This window comes from Musa acuminata, chromosome BXJ3-4 (genome assembly GCF_036884655.1).
Source record: "Musa acuminata AAA Group cultivar baxijiao chromosome BXJ3-4, Cavendish_Baxijiao_AAA, whole genome shotgun sequence".
Taxonomy (NCBI): Eukaryota; Viridiplantae; Streptophyta; class Magnoliopsida; order Zingiberales; family Musaceae; genus Musa; species Musa acuminata.
In genome coordinates, this window is record NC_088352.1 from 48,430,072 (window position 1) to 48,452,139 (window position 22,068).

The 22,068-nt window shown below is 37.2% G+C and overlaps 1 protein-coding gene across 3 annotated transcripts in view; it reads right to left on the reverse strand.

Annotated features, from left to right (window-relative positions):
* LOC135586974 (phospholipid-transporting ATPase 2-like) overlaps positions 1-22,068 on the reverse strand; it is a 43,732-nt gene that overhangs the window by 17,059 nt on the left and 4,605 nt on the right. For all 3 annotated transcript variants that reach the window (XM_065148293.1, XM_065148292.1, XM_065148294.1), the window contains 14 exons: positions 20,805-20,921; positions 12,577-12,669; positions 12,314-12,488; positions 11,095-11,261; positions 10,629-10,733; positions 10,183-10,280; positions 9,961-10,103; positions 8,852-8,948; positions 8,655-8,764; positions 8,203-8,367; positions 7,224-7,378; positions 7,068-7,148; positions 6,812-6,932; positions 6,042-6,148 (listed from right to left, as the gene is read on the reverse strand). In XM_065148293.1, the coding sequence (XP_065004365.1) occupies positions 6,042-6,148; positions 6,812-6,932; positions 7,068-7,148; positions 7,224-7,378; positions 8,203-8,367; positions 8,655-8,764; positions 8,852-8,948; positions 9,961-10,103; positions 10,183-10,280; positions 10,629-10,733; positions 11,095-11,261; positions 12,314-12,488; positions 12,577-12,669; positions 20,805-20,921 (1,734 nt within the window). The remainder of the gene's footprint in view (positions 1-6,041; positions 6,149-6,811; positions 6,933-7,067; positions 7,149-7,223; positions 7,379-8,202; positions 8,368-8,654; positions 8,765-8,851; positions 8,949-9,960; positions 10,104-10,182; positions 10,281-10,628; positions 10,734-11,094; positions 11,262-12,313; positions 12,489-12,576; positions 12,670-20,804; positions 20,922-22,068) is intronic.

Consider the following 22,068-nt stretch of genomic DNA (forward strand, 5'->3'; position numbering starts at 1 on the left):
CGAGGCTACGTTGAGGCCAACCAACACGTGCAACCGTTTTGTCACGACCTTAGCTGGAATTGCCTAAGGCGTGAGGCACCCTTGCGGCCAAAGACGCGAACTTAGCTTGCGTTGCCTAAGTCGCGAGTCTCCCTTGTGGCAAAGACGCGAACTTAGCTTGCGTTGCCTAAGTCACGCTTCGCCCTTGCGATCTTGCTCCGCAAGGATCAGCCCACTTTGTAACCTCTCGCAGGTCCCTAAGGACCTGTAAAAGAGAAAGAAGTTAGTTCGAAAGAACGAGCAACGGACAAGTCCCGAAGTCTCGCGAAAAGGGAAGCTTTACAAGCAATTCGACGAACACCCTGTGTGCACAAGAGAAAAGAGGGAGAGGGAGAAAAACAAGGCTTTCAAGGATGAACGAACAGCTGCAAGCCCACAAACAGCCGCTCACCTGGTCCCGGGCGCAAAGACAAGTTCCCGTAAAGGTCACATGCGAACTTGCGAAAGAGATCTCAACGCCCGGTATATAACCGAAGCCCCATCCAGCCATGTGCCACCCGGGGGTTCCTGGGGTCTGAGATGGCTGACGTTTTGGTGAGCGGAGGCAGTTCTCCGCTCACCTCCCGCGGCACGCGAAAACGAAGCTGTTTTGGGCTGTTTTGGGACTGTTTTGCGCGGTTCGGTGAGCAGTCGCTTTGCAACGCTGCAGCTTGTTCGAACTTACATATTTACCAGTAAAATGACCCAAAACTAAGAGAAAACATGCTGTCAAGCAGCTGTACATGCAGGTGTGAGCGACGAACGGTTCGTTGAACGGAGTTATTGCGGGTGCGCGACAACCGTTCGTGACAGTTTGGGGAAAACAAGTGTTAAGGTGTAGGGAAAAGAGTCGCTCAGAGGAGTGGGCATCTGAGATTAGCTTTCAAAGGAATGACCAACCCTTTGTGCAAGAGGCACCACGAAGACAAGCAAGCTGGGAAGAACGCATAGCGCACAAAGGTTGGGTGACTGAGTTTGAGCTACGGCTCGACGTTGGCAACCAAACTTGACGGTGCTCAAAGGCAAGCGGGGTGCTTGGCAAAGGATGAGATCGTGCAATATGAGATGAGTTGCTCAACGAGTGAAAGAGTTATGCAAAGTTCACAGAGGTGAGGGGAATTGCTAACTCGAAGAATTCGGTACTCATGCAATGGCTTGTATGCGGACGATGAATTATCTGCGACCATCCCAAGGTGACCGAAACTCAGTGCCATGGAGTATTGAAACTTTCTCCTCGGCATGAGAATGATACGTTCGTAAGAAGTTGAAGTGTGCAGCAAGTTCAACATGTCGCTAGGCCTTGAGGGGTGCAACGAGGGTTGTATTGGCAAAGAGTCGCAATCTAGCAAAATGCGTTTGTGAGGGCAGAACAATGCATAGTTTGTTCAGCAAGGTGGAGTAACTTGGGTGGAACTTGGTGAAGTGCCTAAGCCGATAAAGGGAGTTGACGTAGAAGACGGAACATAGAGCAGAAGCACGAAGCTTTCCTTGGACATAGATCAAGGACATGAACTCTTATAAAGGCAAGAGTGAGATCATGTCATTTCATGGGTCCCTCATTTTGATGGCGTGGACTCAACCTGCACGGTGCCAAAGTCGAAGGGAGCTTTGAGGCACATGCACTTTATCTTGAAAAAAAAAGGCAATTGATAGAGGAACTAAGATAACGCAACTTGCGGAGGCGAAGTTGGGGTCAGAAGACCTTTGCATGGGACAAGAGGACGCAAAGGCGGGTACTATTGAAGAAAATGTCATAATCTTTCATTTGAGTTGCTGTGAAGGAAGAGATGCGCAACGGAGATTGTGGTGGGGGGTAGAGGCCCAGGATTCAAACAATAGCGACCAACTTTAGCGAAGTCGGTGGACTTTGGGAGAGACTAGGCGATGGACTATCCTAGAGCTGTGCTTCATTTGGGTATATGACCTAAAAGTGAATAGACTAAGGCCAATTGCCAAGAGAGCAAACACAATTGGAGATGGCAGAGGCTCTACGATGTGCTGGTAGAGGGGCCATATAGAGAGATCGCAGTCCAAGTTCATCCCACAACGATTATAATACAATGGAGAGTCGTCAGGAGGTGACATAGTGTAGCGGATCACACTGGAACAATTCGAGGCAATACGACACACACGGGAGAAGTCCCGCAAGGGACTTGATCATGCAGAAGTATGATCAGGAGATATTGGGAGCTCTACTTCGGTGAACAACACGACAGCAAGAAGAGTTTTGGATTTAAGGATTGAATGTCATGGTACCACATGGGCGGGTTATCCGTGCGTGCATCAAATTTTGCATCGGATGAAAGCCTTGGTCATTATTATATGGGGACTATATACCACCGAGAGAGAATTTCGAGTGCAAGTACCAGTGAGTCCCATGGGGAGGACTTAATCATATAGAGGTATAATCGGAGTAGTTGGAGAGTTGGATTGCTCAAAAGCTCATATTCACTTAAGAGAGCCCGACAAGTTAAAGGACAAAACCGACTAAGCGAACGTTACTACCAAGGAAGCTAAGGAGAACAAAATCGACAGGAGCCTTGTAACTTGATGGCGAAGGCCATACATGGGAGTTGCAGTATGTTTTTCCATTAACCAAGGGAAAGTGTTCGGAGAACACAGAGGTGTTGAAGCAAGTGGTCAAAAAGGGTGAGGAAGCGACAAGTCCAGAGGGACTCAGTTACCCAAAATAACCAAGCATCGATTAGAATAAAAGTGGACTTTAAGGAGTGCTGCATAGGCAAATCTATCAATCACGAAGAAAGGGACATAGATACTAGGTGACGGATAGTAGGGCCATGGGAATGGTAGTGTTGAATCTCATATTTTGATGATGAAACTAATTGATTGTGTTTAGATGTTTAACTGTATTTTGAGTGATGCAGGTCTACTCGATCAGGATTAGACAGTTGACGCGGGAGGAATTGACGTTGCGCCGGAGGAGATCACGTCAGGATATTGGACGACAGAAGGCTTCGGATGTCGGGCATCGGGCCAAGGAGAGAGGAATTGCACCAAGGATATCGGGGTTGTGAAGGTCAACCACCGATTGGGGTTGATTAGGGTTAGGATTAGGTGTTAATCCTATAACCCAAGTAGGGGCCAATTGGGCCCGAGTTTGGACTGGTTTGGGCCAAGTTTGGAGCCCAACCAGTGAGCTGTAATAGTGTAGGCGATGGCACCGCCCAGAACCCGAGATCTGAGCGGTGGCACCGCCCAGCACCCGAGAGGTCCGGCGGTGGCACCGCCACCGACAAGCGGTGGCACCGCCAGCCTCGGAAACCCAAGAGAATTCAAATTTTGGAGCCCAAATTTGAATCCTCTTGGGGCCTATAAATACCCCTCTATTCTCAACTGAGATCACAACCTTTTGCAAAGCAATAGTTTGAGATAAGAGCCTTAGAAAAGTCTTAGCAAGTCTTGTTTTTCAAATTGCTTGAACGTTCACCTCCTCTCATCTTGTTGAAAAGAATTGTAAGAGTGTGAACCACTTGTAAAGGTTGTAAGAGGGGTATTAGTCCTTCCCCTACAAAGAGATTTGCTAGTGGAAATTGGGAGCCTCTTCGAAGAAGGCTTCGCAAGTGGATGTAGGTCATTTTGACCGAACCACTTTAAAACTACTGTGTTCTCTGGTTTGCATCCTAATCTTGCCATTTACATACTGCAAACTTCTTTACTTAGTCACTACGCTTCCATAGGCTTCTAAGTTATCAAGCTTCCAAATCGGTTTTCATCGATATTGCTTTTTATCGTACGAAAGTTTTTAAACCAACGTTATTTTACCGCTGCACTAATTCACTCCCCCCTCTTAGTGCCGCTCCGATCCTAATAGGTAGCACCATGGTATTGCAAAGGAGGGACTTCTGTGGAGTCATCGATCTCTTGCTCTCATGGAGGGAGAGCGTTTGGTCGTGAAAAGGGCCAAGGAGGTAGAGAATGTCGAGGCAAACTCCAAGTATCAAGACAAGGCTGAAGGACAGAGGCCAAAGAACTATGTAAGACCAGTGTCAACGGGCTTCACATCAAAATAGCCAAAAATAGAGGACTTAAGGTTGATGTATGAGTGCTTGACCAAGGAACGAAATAGGCAGTACACGGTGTTGTAACTTTTCTACTCAGAAGAGTAGGCAACAGAGATGATAGAGAAGATGGTACAATCCTAGAGGCGACAAAAACTATTGGAGATTTACTCTAAGTCGGGACAAAACTTTGCTCTTTTCCGGCAAAACTTCTTGCATTCCAAAAACTCGATGACAATAAAAACACAAATCGCGATAGCTAACTCAACGCAAGGAGTGCAAACACCTCGAGTGCTTCAGAAGTGTGAACAAAGAGCAGACGAAGGCTAGTAACTAGCTCGATGCATAGAGTACAACCCTCAAGGAAGCGGACAAAGTCGAGTAACCTTTATTATCCAACTCTTAATAGAATGAGCGAAACTAAGTACCCTAGTTTTCTTATTTATCCAGCATAGGAGCTCTACATAGATTCAAGGACCCTTCTAAGAATCTCAACAGAAGACAACCGTTGTCAAATCCTCACTAATGGTGATCGGTGCTACTGAGAGTAGACTGTATACTTCATTTCCCAATAGAATGTTAATCAAAAATCGAGGTGATGCAAACTTATTTGGAGGCGATAGCTAAGTGGAAAAGGAATCGATGGGCAAATTTTATGGAGGAAAGATCCCAAAACCTTTAAAGTTTATGAGGCGATGTTCATTAAAGCTCCCACAGACATCCACCTAGCTCAAGTGGCATAAAACATTTGAGAGACTAGCACATAACTAGGAAGATCTTCTCCTTCATCTAAAGGATCCCTAGGAACCAAAAGGATCAGCATAACTCAGTCGACCCCACACCAGAGTCAGAATCATTGGCGAGTTGAAACAGTGTAGCAGATCAAAGGTCGACTACTCAACAACAGCGACGAACTACAGTTGGGTGCGAAGAGGCATGTTGCAATTAAAGCACAAGATCAAAGATTTAATAAAGGCGAGGAGATGTATCGTTCACAAAGGCTTCGACGAGAACGTCGAAGGAATAAGTGGGGGAGAATGCCACAGACAAAGCTGTAAACGAGGTGCTTGATGTAATGCTCATATATGTTACATAGCATATAGAGGGTTTGCAATAGGCTTGGCAGCCCAAATTTAGTTCACTTTTATGGTCATTTTAGGCTTGTAAACACAAGTTGTCTACAGTCATCGAACAAAGACAAAACTGCCCAGGAATAGGTCATCAAAGCAATCATTTTTAGGGGTTTTCTAGCTCCGCAGATTGGTGAGGAGTGACAACCAGTATAGCAACCAAGAGCTACTCGGGTGACAAATGGCATGGGCCTCTAGGGCATTGTCTAGGACTGGTTTGTTGCGTTGTTTCACAGTAATGTCATGTGGGCACTAGCATGGAGTTTGATTTGTGACGGACTGTCTTGAACCCTTTGTCGTGCAACCGTTCAGAGCATGCGAAGTCCATGTTTATAATTTGCATTGCCTATAAAGTGTTTGCTGAAATGGCTATTTGTGGATCCTGAGTTGAATGCTTTCTCTAACCCGTCTTTTCTTTTGTAGATCCTTTAAGGACCAATAAGAGGTTTCGGAAAGGCTGACCCTTTACGGACGAACACGCAAGGGTACTGCACGACTTAGGCAAAACCAACTCAGTCCGTGACAATATGGTCCCGACTATTTCAGGCATCTATATAGATGTTGATGCAACATATCTAGCCAAACAAAGAGCAATTGGTCGAAGACGAGAACCACACATCTTAAAGGGGGACCCAGAATTTGCTATAGTGGACCATAATTATGATAGCATAAAGAAAAATCTTTTGATGACTATAGTAGTATATTAATAATTTTAATGATTAATTGTATACAATCTAATTAAATTATTTGTTCTGCTTTTAGCAGCAAAAGACTCTAAAGAAGACACAGTGAAGTTGAAGTATTGTATTAAAATTAATAACTAACGGAATCCAGGGATCACATAGTATACAAGAAAAAGGTCACCAAGAAATACCTTAGGCTCTGAAGAGGTTATCCTCATTGTGAGTAGCACTCTCTCTAAGCTTCTGAGTACTTCATCTTCAGTTTTACCATTGATAAACAGAAGTTGTCCTTTGGGTTCTGAGAAGAGATAAAAAAGTATTTATTAATGAGAATTCAAATCAAAATACAAATAATGTGAAATCTACAACCATCAAACATTCACCAGACATGGAATACTCAAAAGTCAGAACAAGACCTTTAACTTTATCATGATGTAGAAGAGACAAGGTCCATCTAGAAAATAATTAAATCTTCAGGTGATGCAAGTAAAACTACACTAAATCTTCAGGTGATGCAACTAAAACTACAATCCATGCCCAAACTAGTGTGTAGCCAAGGTCAGAGTAGACCTGAAATTGGCCTGGGATCAGTCTAATTAACATACTACAATGGGTAAGTCAATTACTGATCGGTTGTCAACCCTGTCCATATCAGGTCATGGGTCCGAGTTATTTAGGCTAGGACTGCTTAGCTAAGAATAAGTTTGTTGTTTTAATTTATAAGTTTTGACCAACTAGAATCTAAATTGTTGGTATGATGCAACAGCTAGTCTGCTTTAATGTATGAACAACCAAGAGCATATGAAGTTTGGTACCCAAAAAATCATTTTTAAGCTTCATCTGCAAACTGAAAAAGAAAAAAAATACAAAGATACATAAAAAGGGCCGAAGTTAGTCAGGGTAAATAGTTTACTCTCCTTTATTTTCACACATAAACTAGATGAGAAAAAATTATATGTACCTGAAGAAATGAAGTTGCAAAGAAGAGCGATTTGGATGGCTGTATTTTGTTTGTCACCAGTTAACATCCAAAAGTTGATTCCTGCCTGCCTTAGTGTTTCAATAGTTTCTGGTACACCATCCTATCATATTAGAAAAAACATAGTTATCTACAAAGGTTACCAACATACAGGAAAGAATATTTAACATTGGGCACCAAAATAAATACAATCAAAATACAGGTAAGAATATTTCAGGCATGATACAGATTTTTATACCTGAAGCCGGTCTTCAATAGCAGTAACACCAATAATCTCAAGGTCATGCTCTAATATTTGGCAAACCTCAGCCAGCTTCCACTAAACAAAGAGAAAGGCTTAAGTATCAGCTTCTTGAGTTTCCATCTAATGAAAGCTTAACATATTGTAACCTACCTCCCTATCGACTAATGTACTTCTCGCCTGCTTAAATGCATGTGACCATTCATTGTACTCATCATCTTTTAACTCACGCCAGCCCAAGCATAGAGTACGCAAACCCAATTGAGCATATTGCTCCACAGCATCAACAAAGGGTCTTATTTGCTGCCCTGAATAGAGTTAAATTATTGTAATAAACACAAATATAAGGTGTAGTATTATAAAGTAATGCAGTGCTTTTAAAAAGTCTGTTTTCTGAACTATAACTAAAAAGGAATTAAGAAGAGGAATCAAACAACAAGAGATGCCACCCATCAAGTAGCAACGGTGCCTGCACCATATGAAAGGCTTCTTATAAGCCAACATGAGAAGAGCCTCGCATGATGTGTTATTAACAATGGAAAATGTTTTGCATTATCACTGAAAAACATGGAGACCAAAATTGGTATATAGTTCAAGTATTAAAGGTCATCCAGAAAATCCATATGAAAATTTTGAATAAACAGAAAATGAGTGGGAAAAAGTTTATAACTTATACTAGAGGTGATGCTAGAAATATCAATTTTGAACTAAATAGAATTGAGGAGCAAAGATTCAACAATGAATGGTCATGTAGCTCAAGTCCTCCAGGCTACTAGAATTCAGATGCTCTGTTTCTTGAAGTCAGACACTCCAGCTCCTAGAAAAGGTTTGTTGAAAAAGTCCAAATAGTTCTAGAATTCAGATACACTTTTAATGATAGAGTATTTATCCCACATGAGATACACAAAATCCTTCTGAGAATTCAAAACTAGGATTTTACATGTCAAAGCAAATAAACATTCCGCAAAATTATCAATAAGCAATCTGGTGATAACACATGAAATCTTTAACCAGAATCTCAAGCCACATGCCAGTAAATAACATTATACTTCAATAGAAAGTAGGAATGAGATAAAAATTTCATGGTTAGTAGCATTCCATGTATGCCAAACCATGGCCAAAACTGTCTTACCAGCATAGGCACAAGGCAGAATCGCTTCATCAGCGCCTTTGGATAAGAGGAGGATCTTTCCATCTTGACAGTCTTTAACAACCACTGACATTCTTTTACGATCAGAAGTAAACTCCAGAATATCTAGTATCTCATACTGGATTAGTGATCCATTTAAATTTATCTCTGCAAGTACAGCAAATCAACAAAGCAATAGTTACTCAAAACTGCAAGCCCCTTCATTAAATGAACAAAAACTGGGATAGATTACAAAACCAAGATGAATGTAAAACAATTTAACTGGAGAAGCATCTGGTGCATAATATTTGACAAGAAAAGGGGGGCAACTGAAAGTTAGCACATTCAGAAAAACAATCATACACCAGACACATCATCAGTCCAAATATCATTTATATTATCATATCTGCCCTGACATGGTCATGCATAAACCTTTCTAAGTGGGAATACCCTACCAAGACTACTGCCATTTTTGCTGATTAGCACCATATGCAATCGAGCAGCAGCATTAACAAGTGCATCTTCATCTTGTGATTGTGCTTTATATGAGATGGTTCCACTCTTGCTGCACACCAAGACTGAGGTTAAAAACTTTAAGGTATAAAAGATCATCATTCAAGCATCAAAACAATTGAAGCATGGGAAAAACTACCTTCTAATAGGGATAACTGTATTGCAAACTGTCATGATTGTGACAAATCTGATTACATCAGCAACATTATTGGCAACAGCATTCAACAGTTGGACATCTATCTAGAAAGAAACAGAGTGGTCAGATACCATAATCAGTATAATTTTCCATAAAGAAGTGTGATTGAGTGATTTTGAGATGTAAGACATGGAAGATAACCCAACAACCCATAGCTATCTAATTACATTGCATTTGTTACATCTTCAGTTCAACATGAATCAGAAAGGAAGTAATATATAACTTTTAGAGATTCTCCTCATCAAGAAAAAATAAAACATGAAGAAGATATTCTACAATTTCCAGCAATTCTTTGTCAAGCAAGACCTAGTTCCACAAGAATAAAAAAGAAGAAAAATGAAAACCAAGCAATTTCTTTAAGAAGAGAACAATAAAATACAATATTTGCCATTTCTTTCAGTATGCAAACTCTCCTTTATGTAACAGCGCAACAGCCCCTATATCATTCCATGAGAATCTTCATTGAGAATGCAAATGAGAACAATCTGTCATATTCAAGACTTTTAACATTTTATGAAGAATATATGCAACTTTCGAACCTCTTGACTACCTGTGTTCCGACATGAACTTACACGAACAACATCTTGATAGAATCTAACAAATTTCTCTCTCTTCATATGTAGCTTCAGTAAACAGTAATAGAAATTTAGAGCAACTCATCCCTAAGGTTTAGATGACTCCACAAAAGCTATAAAATAGAACATCATCACCTTAAAGTACAAAACTATTCATTTTATAAATGCTCATTGATAGAAGTATTGGAACAATTAAATCAACATCATTTCTAAGAATGATTTTTCTTCCTTTTTCAGCAATTTATTTTTGGGAAGAATTATCTTTTACTTCCAACTAACAAAAAAACATATGTACTAAAAGGATAGAAGTGAAGAACTTATTTTGCTTCAAATGTTTTGCATGTAACAAAATTTTCAAAAGACCATCAATAGTAACTAAATATTGTTTTCTTGTTTCCATATGCTCACAGAACGATAGCAGCAAAAAGATCTACAGCACAAGTTGAACTGAAATTATTCAAGGAATCAGAAAATAACCTTTCAAAGCATCTCCACTTTCATTTCCATAGAAAACACCATTTATACAACATCTTCTGAAGATCATCTTATTCTCTGTTAGCGTCCCAGTTTTGTCAGTCAATATATACTCAACTTGTCCAAGATCTTCACTTATCGCTGTGCTGAAAGAAACAAAAGGTTAGAGTTAAAGGACTCGAAACACCTATATGAAAAAATAGGCATGCAATTTCCTTCACCTACTTAGCTGCATGAGAAGGAGTCCTAGTATCATGATCATACATTTCCTCATCCCAGTCAATGAACTTCGCATATATACCTTTCACTAGGTCCAGAGAAACCTGCCAATCAGAGAAGCCTCCTCTAGTTATGTGATAAAGACAAGGATAATATAAATTTATAAATAATATAGGTATATGAAACCTGTTGCATTCTGTCTAATTTTGAGATGAGCACTTTGCTGCATATATATGGAGATTTCTTGACTAATTATGTTCATTATTATTGTTGTTCAGCACATTAATTTACTAGAGCTGATAAGAAAAAAGCACAAGGGACAAATGGTATCTAAATTCAATCGAGTCAAGAGTTACAAAAACAGATCATATCATTGAAAATGTCACCTATTTCAGAAGGGATATTGACAAAGAACATTGAGATCCAACAATTCATAAATGCATATGGCATACCTTTATAGAAATAGGTATCATGATGGAACACAAAAGTTCAAAACATAGGGGAATCACCAGAAGTTCATACCATGGACCATCCTCTGGATACTTAACGTACCATTGCTACACCAAACAAGAAAAAATATATAATAAATCACAATGATTAAGTAAAAATAATTCATTGATCTAAATGTAAACAATATGCTGCAACAAATTAAGATTAATTCAGATTCATCTAGAACTAAACAACTATTTCAAACATACGCTGAAATACCTTATGCAAAATACTTTGTAATATTACTAAAAAAAGGCATGCTCTTCAAGCCAACTACATTTTGATGATAAAAATTATGATATTTCACATGAATTTAATTTTACACGTCACCCAACTTCAACCCAAGTTCCAGATGGCATTTGCTTCAACATGTGCCATGGCATGAATTGTGTGAAATTTTGAATAACCTAGTTCATAATAACAAAATACCTTACGAGCTTCAGTGTCCTTCCAAATATTCCCTGCAAAACCCAGGACAATAACAACAACAACTTGGAACAGAAAGATAGCTCCAGTCAGCTTATCTATCATTGCATCCACAGCAGTAAGTTTTGGCTCCGGTACACCCCTACTCATCCCCAACTTAGTTTCATTGCCTGAAAAGATGGTTAACCAAATACTAAGCCATTTCTTATACAAGAGCTGCAATGATGCTAATGTGTGCACTATAAATAGAAAGGTAGATAGCATTCCATACATTCAAAACTATATGCAAATTAGAATCCAACAAAGTTATTCTTATAAGTACCAGCATATGGCTTTGATTCTTTCCCTACATTCTTTTTGAGAATCATAAGCTAAAAAAATGAAAGATGGAAAAATCAAGAAGAAAATTTCATGAATAATATATACAATGGAATTTAATTTTGCCTGCATCAGTACGAGCCTACACCAGTACGTGATTGCTCCATTCCAGCAGTCCAGTACAGCATTAAAGAAAAACAGTTTTATAAACCCTGATGCATTCAGGGCTCACAAAACAAATAGAAAAAAGTAATAGTATGTCAAAGGGCTTCTTGTAGATAACCCTACCTTGTAAAATTATGAGAACAACCCCATCCAAACAAAATTCGCAGAATTTTGTTTACTACAAAATTTGCAAATAATCAATTAGTGTCGGTTGCTGCATGGCACGCTGTCAAAAGAATATTACAATAAAATTACAAAAGAATTTCAGCAGGATTTAATTGTCAAAAGACATATATTCTCCAGCTCCTATTATTTATCTTCATTCACGGTCAACTACAGTCTAATTTGACTGCCACCACCGCCAATCCCTCCCTCCACCATCTCAACTACAATAGCCAACCTTGATCAACATGTCAGCCACCCATACTCCATTTTCCCACTATATATGAGACCATGGAACTATGGAAGTATAAAGAATATTGGAGAAAGTGGAAACAGATAATATCTGGCATTTAAAATTTAAACAAATTGATGAAGACATCAAATATCCATTGAATATTATAAATCTATCAACAACAACAATAGTAGTCATTTCAATTTACTAAGAAATTCACGATGACAGGTTGTAGTTATTGATAACATAGTGGGTGTTCATTATTCTATATAAGGTAGTTGATTACAAATAATTACTTTATAACAGATGATGTAACAAATCAAGTTCCCTAGATTACAAGCTTGCCTGTATAGACTGCAACTCCACAAGCCCATTCTGTATTCCTTAAATAGCAAGACTGCAGAAGTGTGTTACTGATAGTTAGTGGGCACAAGTCATTATCGATAAAGGGAGGAAACAATCGCATATTTCCATCAAATCTTCTGATGTCTTTATCAGGATTCGGGCACTCAATAACACCCTGTTCAATTGTAAGACCAAAACTAAGATAAACAAATAAAGGCTAATAAATATACCAACAAAAATAATCATGAACAGAAGTGAAGTACCTTAATTATATGCAACTGTTCCGATGCTAGCCCAATACAAGCCGATGGAACAACCCGTGTTTTTAGATCAGTCTCACCATCTAAAGCAGAAGTCTTATGGCATAACATGGAAAAACAAGAATGAGGTACCATACTATCATAAAAAATATTACAAAGCCAAGTTCAGATCATCAGAAATAATTTTCAATATATTTCATCTGGATTAAATTAAATCGCATAGAGAAGCATCCTCAGTTTGATATGTACAAGATGGTTTGTATAATACATTGCAAACCTTAACTACATGATTTTGATTGAACAGAGACCTCAACAGATATCTATCAACTAAGTGCCATCCAAGCAAAATAGGAGTGGTTGATTAGAAGTCAAACAGCATGATGAATATCATTCATAAAAGCAGGGAACATTTATAATCCAACATAGCAAGCCACATATCATGATGCAGTTCTTGCAAAAGTCACATCAATCTGGAGTTATGCTGCATCTATTCCTATCTGAAACTGTCATATACACAGACCATTACAAAAGATCCAATAGAGCTACTTTAGCAAGAAAGTGAATACTATGACAAGATTTTTATCTTTGATCCAAACAATCAAATGATCTCCCCATCAGACCAATAGTATGAAAATCCAACCCAATAAACAAGCCAAGACAAGACCAAATTCGGAAAAGAGTTCCTACAACAACAACAACAACACAGACGTAAAAAAATTTCAACTATTATAACACCAACAAATCCATAAAGTCCCAATTATTACAACGACAAAGCCATGATGTCTCGATGATAAGACCCTAAAGTCTTATCGTAGGCTCTAATACCAAATGATAAGACCCTAAAGTCTTATCGTAGGCTCTGATACCAAATGATAAGACCCTAAAGTTTTATCGTCGCTCTGATACCAAATGATAAGACCCTAAAGTCTTATCGTAAAAAAAAGAAGAAGAGAAAGGGGATGATCACTTCGAGGGGGAGGCACATCCCTATTTATAGAGTTCCACCAGAGTCCATCAGGACTTGAACTCTAATAATAAATAAATATTAAATAAACTCTACTTGACTCTAACTGAACCAAACTGATTCAATAAACAACTGGACTAAACAGACTCAATAAACATTATTCAAAAGCTCAGAAAAGGGTTCCTAACAAATCCCAATTATTATAACAACAAAAACATGAAGTTCCGACCATTACAACAACAACAAAGCCATTAACTTCAAACTATTACAACAATAACAAACCCATAGAGTCTCAACTATTACAATAACAACAACACTGTAAAGTTCCAACTATTAAAACAACAATAAAGCCATAAAATCTCAAATACTACAACAATAACAATGTTATAAAGTTTCAACAATTACAACAATAAAGCTATCAAACACAAACAATTGTGACAACACCAACAACAATAAGTTCGCCAGTCCAAGAAATTACAATGACAAAATCGTGAAACACCAACAATTACAACAACAAAGCCATCCGGGACAAACAATTATGACAACGCCAACAGAATAAGCCATGAAGTCTTAAAAACTATAACAACAAAATCATGAAGCCCAACAATTATAGCAACAAAACACTAAAGTCTCAACTATTACAACAAAAACAAAGTTGAGAAGCACCAGCTACAACAACAACAAAGATGTGAAGCACCAACATCCACAACAGCAACAACAATCATAAAACACAAACAACTATAACAACCACAACATCATCAAATCCCAACAACTACTACAACAGAAAAGCTACGAAGTCCAAACAATTACAACACCACAACTGTGAAGCCTCAACACTTTCAACAAAAATAAATTTGTAAAGTCCCAACTATTATAACAACAAAAATCTTAAGTCACAACAAGTACAACTACATAAAGCTGTGAAGTCCCAAGAATGACAACATCAACAAAGTCATGAAGCCCCAACAATTACAATAACAACAAAGCCATAAAACCCCAACAATAACAAAGCCATGAAGCCCCAACAATTACAATAACAAAAAATCCCAACTATTTAAACAACAAATCCACGAAGCATCAAATATTACGACAACAACAAAGTCACAAAGTACTACCTATTACGACAACAACAAAGTCACAAAGTATTAACTATTACAACAACAACAAAGCCTTGAAGTCCCAATTATTACAATAATTGCAACAAAGACATGAAGTCTCAATTATTGCAACAGAAACAAATCCATGAAATACCGACTATTAAAAAAACAACGACAACATCATGAAATTCAAACTATCACAACAATAACAACCAAACAGTAAAATCACAACTATTATAACAACAATAGAGTTGCAAGCTTCCAATTATTACAACAATAAAGGAAAGTTGCAAAGATCCAATTATTATTACAACCAAGCCGTAGAATCTCAAATATTACAACAACAAAGTTTATACAGTTTAAACTAAGGATTGAAATATTGTACCGTACCAAAGTTTCAACATTCTCTCAGTACGATACTGTATACCGAGCGGTATACCGCTCGATTTACCATTTGGTATATATATATATATATATATATATATATATATATATATATATATATATATATATATATATATATATATATATATATATATATATATATATAATCTTTTATTTATATGTCTATTTATTTATATATTTATATATATAATTTTTTTTTTTAAATGTGTGACCTCGCCTCTCTTCTCCCCAGGCAAGGCAACGTCGTAGAAAAACGAGAGCACATTACCTTTATATTTATATATATATATACCGTAGCGATCTGCGTACCAGTTTACCGTCGGACCGGTATGTACCGTCCATACCGGGCGGGATCATTCGAAACTATATACCTTGGTTTCAACCAAGGTCCGCCGTACCGTACCGTACCAGCGTTTCGACCCAGGCTCGGTACCGGTACAGTACGGTATACCGCTCGGTACACCCAGGTGTACCGAGCGGTACACTCAGGTGTACCGAGCACTGTAGTACTGTTACAGTGCTACAGTGTACTGCTACAGTTCTCGGTACGGTACAGGACGGTCCGGTATGTACGCGTACCGCTGGCCTGTCGGACCGGTATGTACCGCCCGTACCAGGCGGTACGGTCCGGTACGGCAGACCTTGGTTTCAACAATTACAACAACAACAAAGCCGCAAAGCACCAACAATTAAAAAAACAACAACAATAAAGTTGTGAAGCACAAATAATTACAACAACAAAACCGTGAAGAACAAACAGTTATGACAACAACAAAGCTGTGAATTCAACAACAACAAAATTGTGAAATCCCAACAATTATAACAATAAAGCTGTGAATTCCAAGTAACTACAACAACAAAATTGTGAAGCACCAACAATTACAACAATAATAAAGGCATCGTCCCAAGTATCACAACAACAACACCATGAAGTCCTGACTCCTGACTATTACAACAATAACAAGGTCATGAAGTCCAAACTATTACAACAACAAGAAAACTATGAAGTCCCATATGTTACAACAACATCGCAAAATCTCAACTATTACAACAACAAAAAAAGCCATAAAATCTCAACTATTACAACATGACAAATTCATGAAGTCCCAACTATTACAACGACAATTAAAAAGTAATAGAATACCAACAATTAAAACAACAACAAAATCATAAATTCCCAATTATTACAACAACAACAACAAGAAAACCATAAAGTTGGCAATAACAATAATAGCCCCAATTATTTCAACAACAAAAAGTCGCAAAGTTGCAACTATCAGAATAACAAAGTTGTAAACAGCCCCAGCAATTATAACAACAATAAAGTCATGAGGTCGCAACTATTACATCAACAACCACAAAGCCGTGAAGTCTCAATTATTGCAACAATTGCAATAAAGTCATGAAGTCCCGAATATTACAACAACAAAGCCATGAAGTTCGAACTATTACAACAAGAAAATCATGAAGTATCAACTATTACAACAACACAATCATCATAAATTCCCAAACTATTACATCAACACAATTGTAGAACCCCAAACTATTATAACAACAATAAATCCGCAAAACAACAACTATTATCGCAACAACAATACCATGAAGTCTCAACTATTACAACAAGTAGTAAAGCACCGATTATTACAACAACAACAAACCCATGAAGCACCAACTGTTACAACAAAAACAAAGCTGAGAACCACCAACAATTTCAACTATAACAAAACCGTAAATCACCAAAATTATAACAACATCAACAATCCCATGAAATCCCAACAATTACAACAAATGTGAGAAATCCCAACTATTACAACAATAACAAAATCGTGAAGTCTCAACAATAACAACAATACCAATAACAACAAGGTCATGAAGTCCCAACCATTACCACAATTGCTACCCCAAGAATTACAACAACAAAGTCATGAAATCCCAACAACTACAACAACAAAGCCGTGAAGTTTCAACAATAAAAACAACAAAGTCATGAAATCCCAACAACTACAACAACAAAGCCATGAAGTTTCAACAATAACAAACAACAAAGTCATGAAATCCCAACAACTAAAACAACAAAGCCATGAAGTTTCACCAATAATAACAACAAAGTCATGAAGTCCCAGCTCCCAACCATTACAACAATGGCAGCAAAGCCATGAAGTCCCAACAATTATGACAACAACAAAGACGCGAAATCCCAACAACTACATCAACAACAAAGGCACCAAGCCTTTACTATTATAACAACAAAGCCGTGAAGTTTCAACTATTATAACAACAACAAGGCTGTGAAGTCCCAACAATTACAACAACAGAGGCATGATGTCCAAACTATTACAGCAACAATAAAGCCATAAAATCCCACCTATGACAGAAACAACAAAAAAAGCCATGAAGTTCCAACTATTACAACAACTACAAAGCCATGAATCCCAAATTATTACGACAACAATAAAACCCTGAAGTCCCAACTATTACAACACCACAGTTGAAAGCCCAATATTACAACAATAGCAAAATAGTGAAATCCCAACAATTACAACAACACCGAAATCATGAAGTTCCAACAATTAAAACGACAACAACAAAGTTATGAATTCCTAACAATTAAAGCCAAGGTATACAATTTTGAATAATATATGTACCGGTCCGATAGTAAACCGGTACGTGAACCACTTGTTACCGGGCGGTATTTTTTTATTTATAAATTTTATACATACATACATATATATATATATATATAAATAAAGGCGACGTTGCCTCGTTTTTCTGCGACGTCGCCCTGCCTCGGGAGAAGAGAGGCCACGTCGCACATTTTTTAAATTTTTTTAATATATAAATATATATATAAATAGATATATAAATAAAAGATTATATATATATAGAGAGAGAGAGAGACGACGTCGCCTTGTTTTTCTACGATGTTGCCCCGCCTGGGGAGAAGAGAGGCACCGTTGCACTTTTTTTTAAAAAAAATTATATATAAATATATATATATATATAAAGGTGGCGATTGACATCGCCCTGCTTGGGGAGAAGAGAGGCGACGTCGCCTCGCGTGGGAGAGAAAGGAGGTTTACTTATATATATATATATATGTATATATGTATATATGTATATATATACCGCTCAATATACAGTATCATCCCGAGAGAAGATCGAAACTCCGCTCAGTATATTTCAATCCTTGATTAAAACAGCATTGTAAACTCCCAACTATTTCAACAGTAACAACAAATGTGTGAAGTCTCAACTATTACAACAAAAAAATTATATTGTAGTGTTAACTATTATAATAACAACAAAATCATAACATTCCACTATTACAACAACAAAAGAACTGTGAAGTCCAAACTATTACAAAAACAACAAAGTCATGAAATCCAAATTATTATATCAACAACAAAGCTGTGAAGCCCCAACTATTACAACAATAACAAAACCACAAATTCACAACTATTACAATAACAAAATTGTGAAATCCCAACCACGACAAGAGAATAATCATCTAGTCCTGACTATTACAACAACAACAAAATCGTAAAATCCAAACCACTATAACAGCAACAAAATCATGAAGTCCCAATAATTATAACAACAAAGTCGAAAAGACCTAACAATTACAACAACAAAGTCGTAAAGTCCCCAACAATTAAAACAACAACAAAGTCATAAAGTCCCAACTATTACAGCAACAGAATCATAAAATCCCAACTATTACAACAACAAAGCCATATAATACAACAACAACAAAGTCCTAACTACTACAACAACAAAACAATAAACTATTACAACAACACTAACCACGAAACCGTATAGACCCAACTATCACAACAACAAAGTTCCTAGTCATACATAAATTAAGACAAAAAGTCCTAGTCCTACTTGGATTAAGATGAAAATAAAATGTTCATCCTTGATTCTGAATACAACTTTAGAAGGCTTCTAGAGTCATATAAGTTAAACTAATTATTTTCTTAGTGCAAGTCAGTATAAGAATTTCTACAATAGAAAGATTTTTTTGGGATTCAGGGATCAACTTTCCACACACAACTCACTATCCAATCTCAACTTATGTGATGGCAACCTTACTAAGTTCAAGTTTATTTAGGAATATGAGAGTAAAGGGATGAGATTTTATACATAAAGGTCTTGTAAGCTCCAAAGTTATCAATAAACTACTTTATAATTCCTCTTTTCTCCTCTATCTCTACTCTCCTCAATCTCTCTCAATTCTTTCTTAGAGATGGAGCTAGAAGTTATTATTAATTTGGTACCAAAGCTAGGAGTTTCCTATTACTTTAGTATCAAAGACCATGGTTCAGATTTCTATGCATAAATTTGTATTCAACCTTGTTTCTATAATGAACAAAAACAAATCCAATTGAGCTAGGACTTTGTACACCAAAAGAATATCAAGTTGTAGTTGTGCTTACCAAACTCAGCCCAGTCCAATGTTGTTTCACACTTGTGCTTGCCCACACAAGTAACAAACATCAGGCTGAAAATTCAACACAACATTATTTTTCATATTCAACTCGATTTCTCTTATGGATTATTTTATTTTCCTACAATGAGCACAAAAATCTTCTGTAATAGATGCCATCTACCTCTTTGAACTTTTATAAAAAAAATACGACCATTTACTTTTACAATATTTTTAATGTACAAAATCCATCTGTTATTGATTCCTCTTTTTCCCTTATGCAATTCATTTTATACTTCTAAAAGAGAATAGGCATCTAGGTAACCGGACATCTAGGCCTTTTTAAGGCATCCTAATATCCCAGTCATCCGAGCCTACATTGCTAGAGATAATACAATGCCTCAGTGCTTAGGGTTAAAGTCACAAAAATCAACACATCACCTATATCTACTGCTAGTCGGTTCCTAGCATGATGTTATTCCATGTTACATATTTTTGTTGTTACGTCTTAGGTCATATGCAGGCCTTGCATGCATTTATATAACATATGTTGCCATAATAGTATGCACTTACAAACATCCATGCACATCAATGATGATGTCAAGAAGAGAAGATTTGTCAAGTGCAAGCAAGAAACAAGTGCATACGTAGTTCCTAAAACCGAAGAAAAAACCCAAAACAGCACAAAGTATGTTCACCTGCCATATTTAAGAAACTAAAATCTTTAGTTGTTAATATTGAACAGTCTGCCTAGCACCTAGGCCCTAGTACGAATTCACATTGCCTATGTGCTCAAGCCAGCCAGCCACCAGCACCATGTCCCATGCCATGTCTTGATGCAGGCTTGTTAGGTCACATTTCCAATCATTGTGAAGCAAAGTTCATGCATGTTTATTTGTATCTTTGTACCACTCATGATGGCAGGACATAGAGTGCTCATTTCCAATAATCCATGGTCAGAGTATATACTTCTGTTGTACAGTATGTTGCCAACCAATGCTCTATCCATGTGGATTGCAATTTGATTATATGAAAAAAGAATGCATGGATACCCACTCATCCAGAATAGGAACACTTATTTATTTGCTCGAGTAAACTTTCTGATGTATTCTCAGCTATTGTATTAATTATATTTAAAAGAAAGTCTATAATAGTATGCCGCCTAAAATGACTGATGAATAACAACATTCATGAAGGTTTCAGACTCTGTGTTTGTTCCTCAAGAAAATAAACTACCAAAGTGGTGTTATAGTCCATTTTGTACAAATTCACCAAATTGTAATCAATGAAGAAGAAGAAAATTAATATTTGAAGAAGAGCCATATGCTAAGTTGGTTACCTCAACATAGCAGATGCCTTGTGGTTCAGATGTTCCAATTAAAACAAGATCACAAGGTACTTCATCGTTCTCTCGTAGCCACACTATATTACCAACATGAATATCTTGTGCTTGAATCTAAAACATAAAAAAGAAAGTAATATAAAAATATATAAGGTTCAAGAAGAAGTTATTGTATGACATTGCAATTATTTACGAGAAATATTCCATTTCGGTGGACATATTGAATGCTTAGAATGTAAAAATGCTTCATATTTGTCTAGACTAGAGAATGAAACTCAAAGTTCAAACACTATACAAAGGTGTCATACGGATCCCTTTCATTCTAATAAATAATCTTGCACAAATACCATACAAAGATAATTGATTCAGCATGATGAAGCTGCCGTACTAATCAACAATAGAACAACAAAAATAAGAAAATCAAATCAATAAAATCCTACGAAAATATTCCTAAGTTTTGGCACTGGTTTTCACTAAGCGTTGCAAAAATTAACTTTTCATACATTGTATGTATTTTGTACGAAGCAATAAACTATGTGGTTTGCCCATATTCTATCTTGTGCTGGTCAAGCAACTCTCTTGATCAAAGGCTCTCTTGATCAAAAGCCTACTAAAGGTCATTATCACCTAGAACTAATAAGATATATAAGCATCCATAGTTATCATCTCCATTGAAAATAAGCAATGCGCTTAAATCCCAAGTCGTAAAGAGCCAAAATTAATCTGTTTAGGTTGAAAATAGAAGCCCACCCAATCCAACCACTAATAACTTTCAATCAAGGATTTAAGTTCCAACAACACTGACGGCCTCCAGCAGAAATTCTGTACCTTATACCATGCCAGCCAGCATTATTAGGATGAAGAAATATAAAAAAATAACTGAACTTAAATAAGTGCACATCCAAGCAAAATAATATTTAAATGAATGACCTTATGGATCAAGGGTCAGCATCAGTAAATCTCACACCAGGCTTTAAAACTTCAATTTCCAATTATAGATTTGCATTCCATAGTACACTGGTCCAAGCATGGACCAACCATTTTCAGAAAGTATATAACAGACGTTTTCAGATGCTGTTACACCAAAAAATAGACCAAATCCTAACTAATTTCAACTAAAACCAGTAAGATCACCAATCATTACACACCTCACAACTCCAACACAATTCATTATTTCCTAGACCTCCAACACCTACACAATCCAATCAACTACCAGTAGTTGATGGTTACCCTCACGAAAAGTTTATCAATGTTTTGTGAA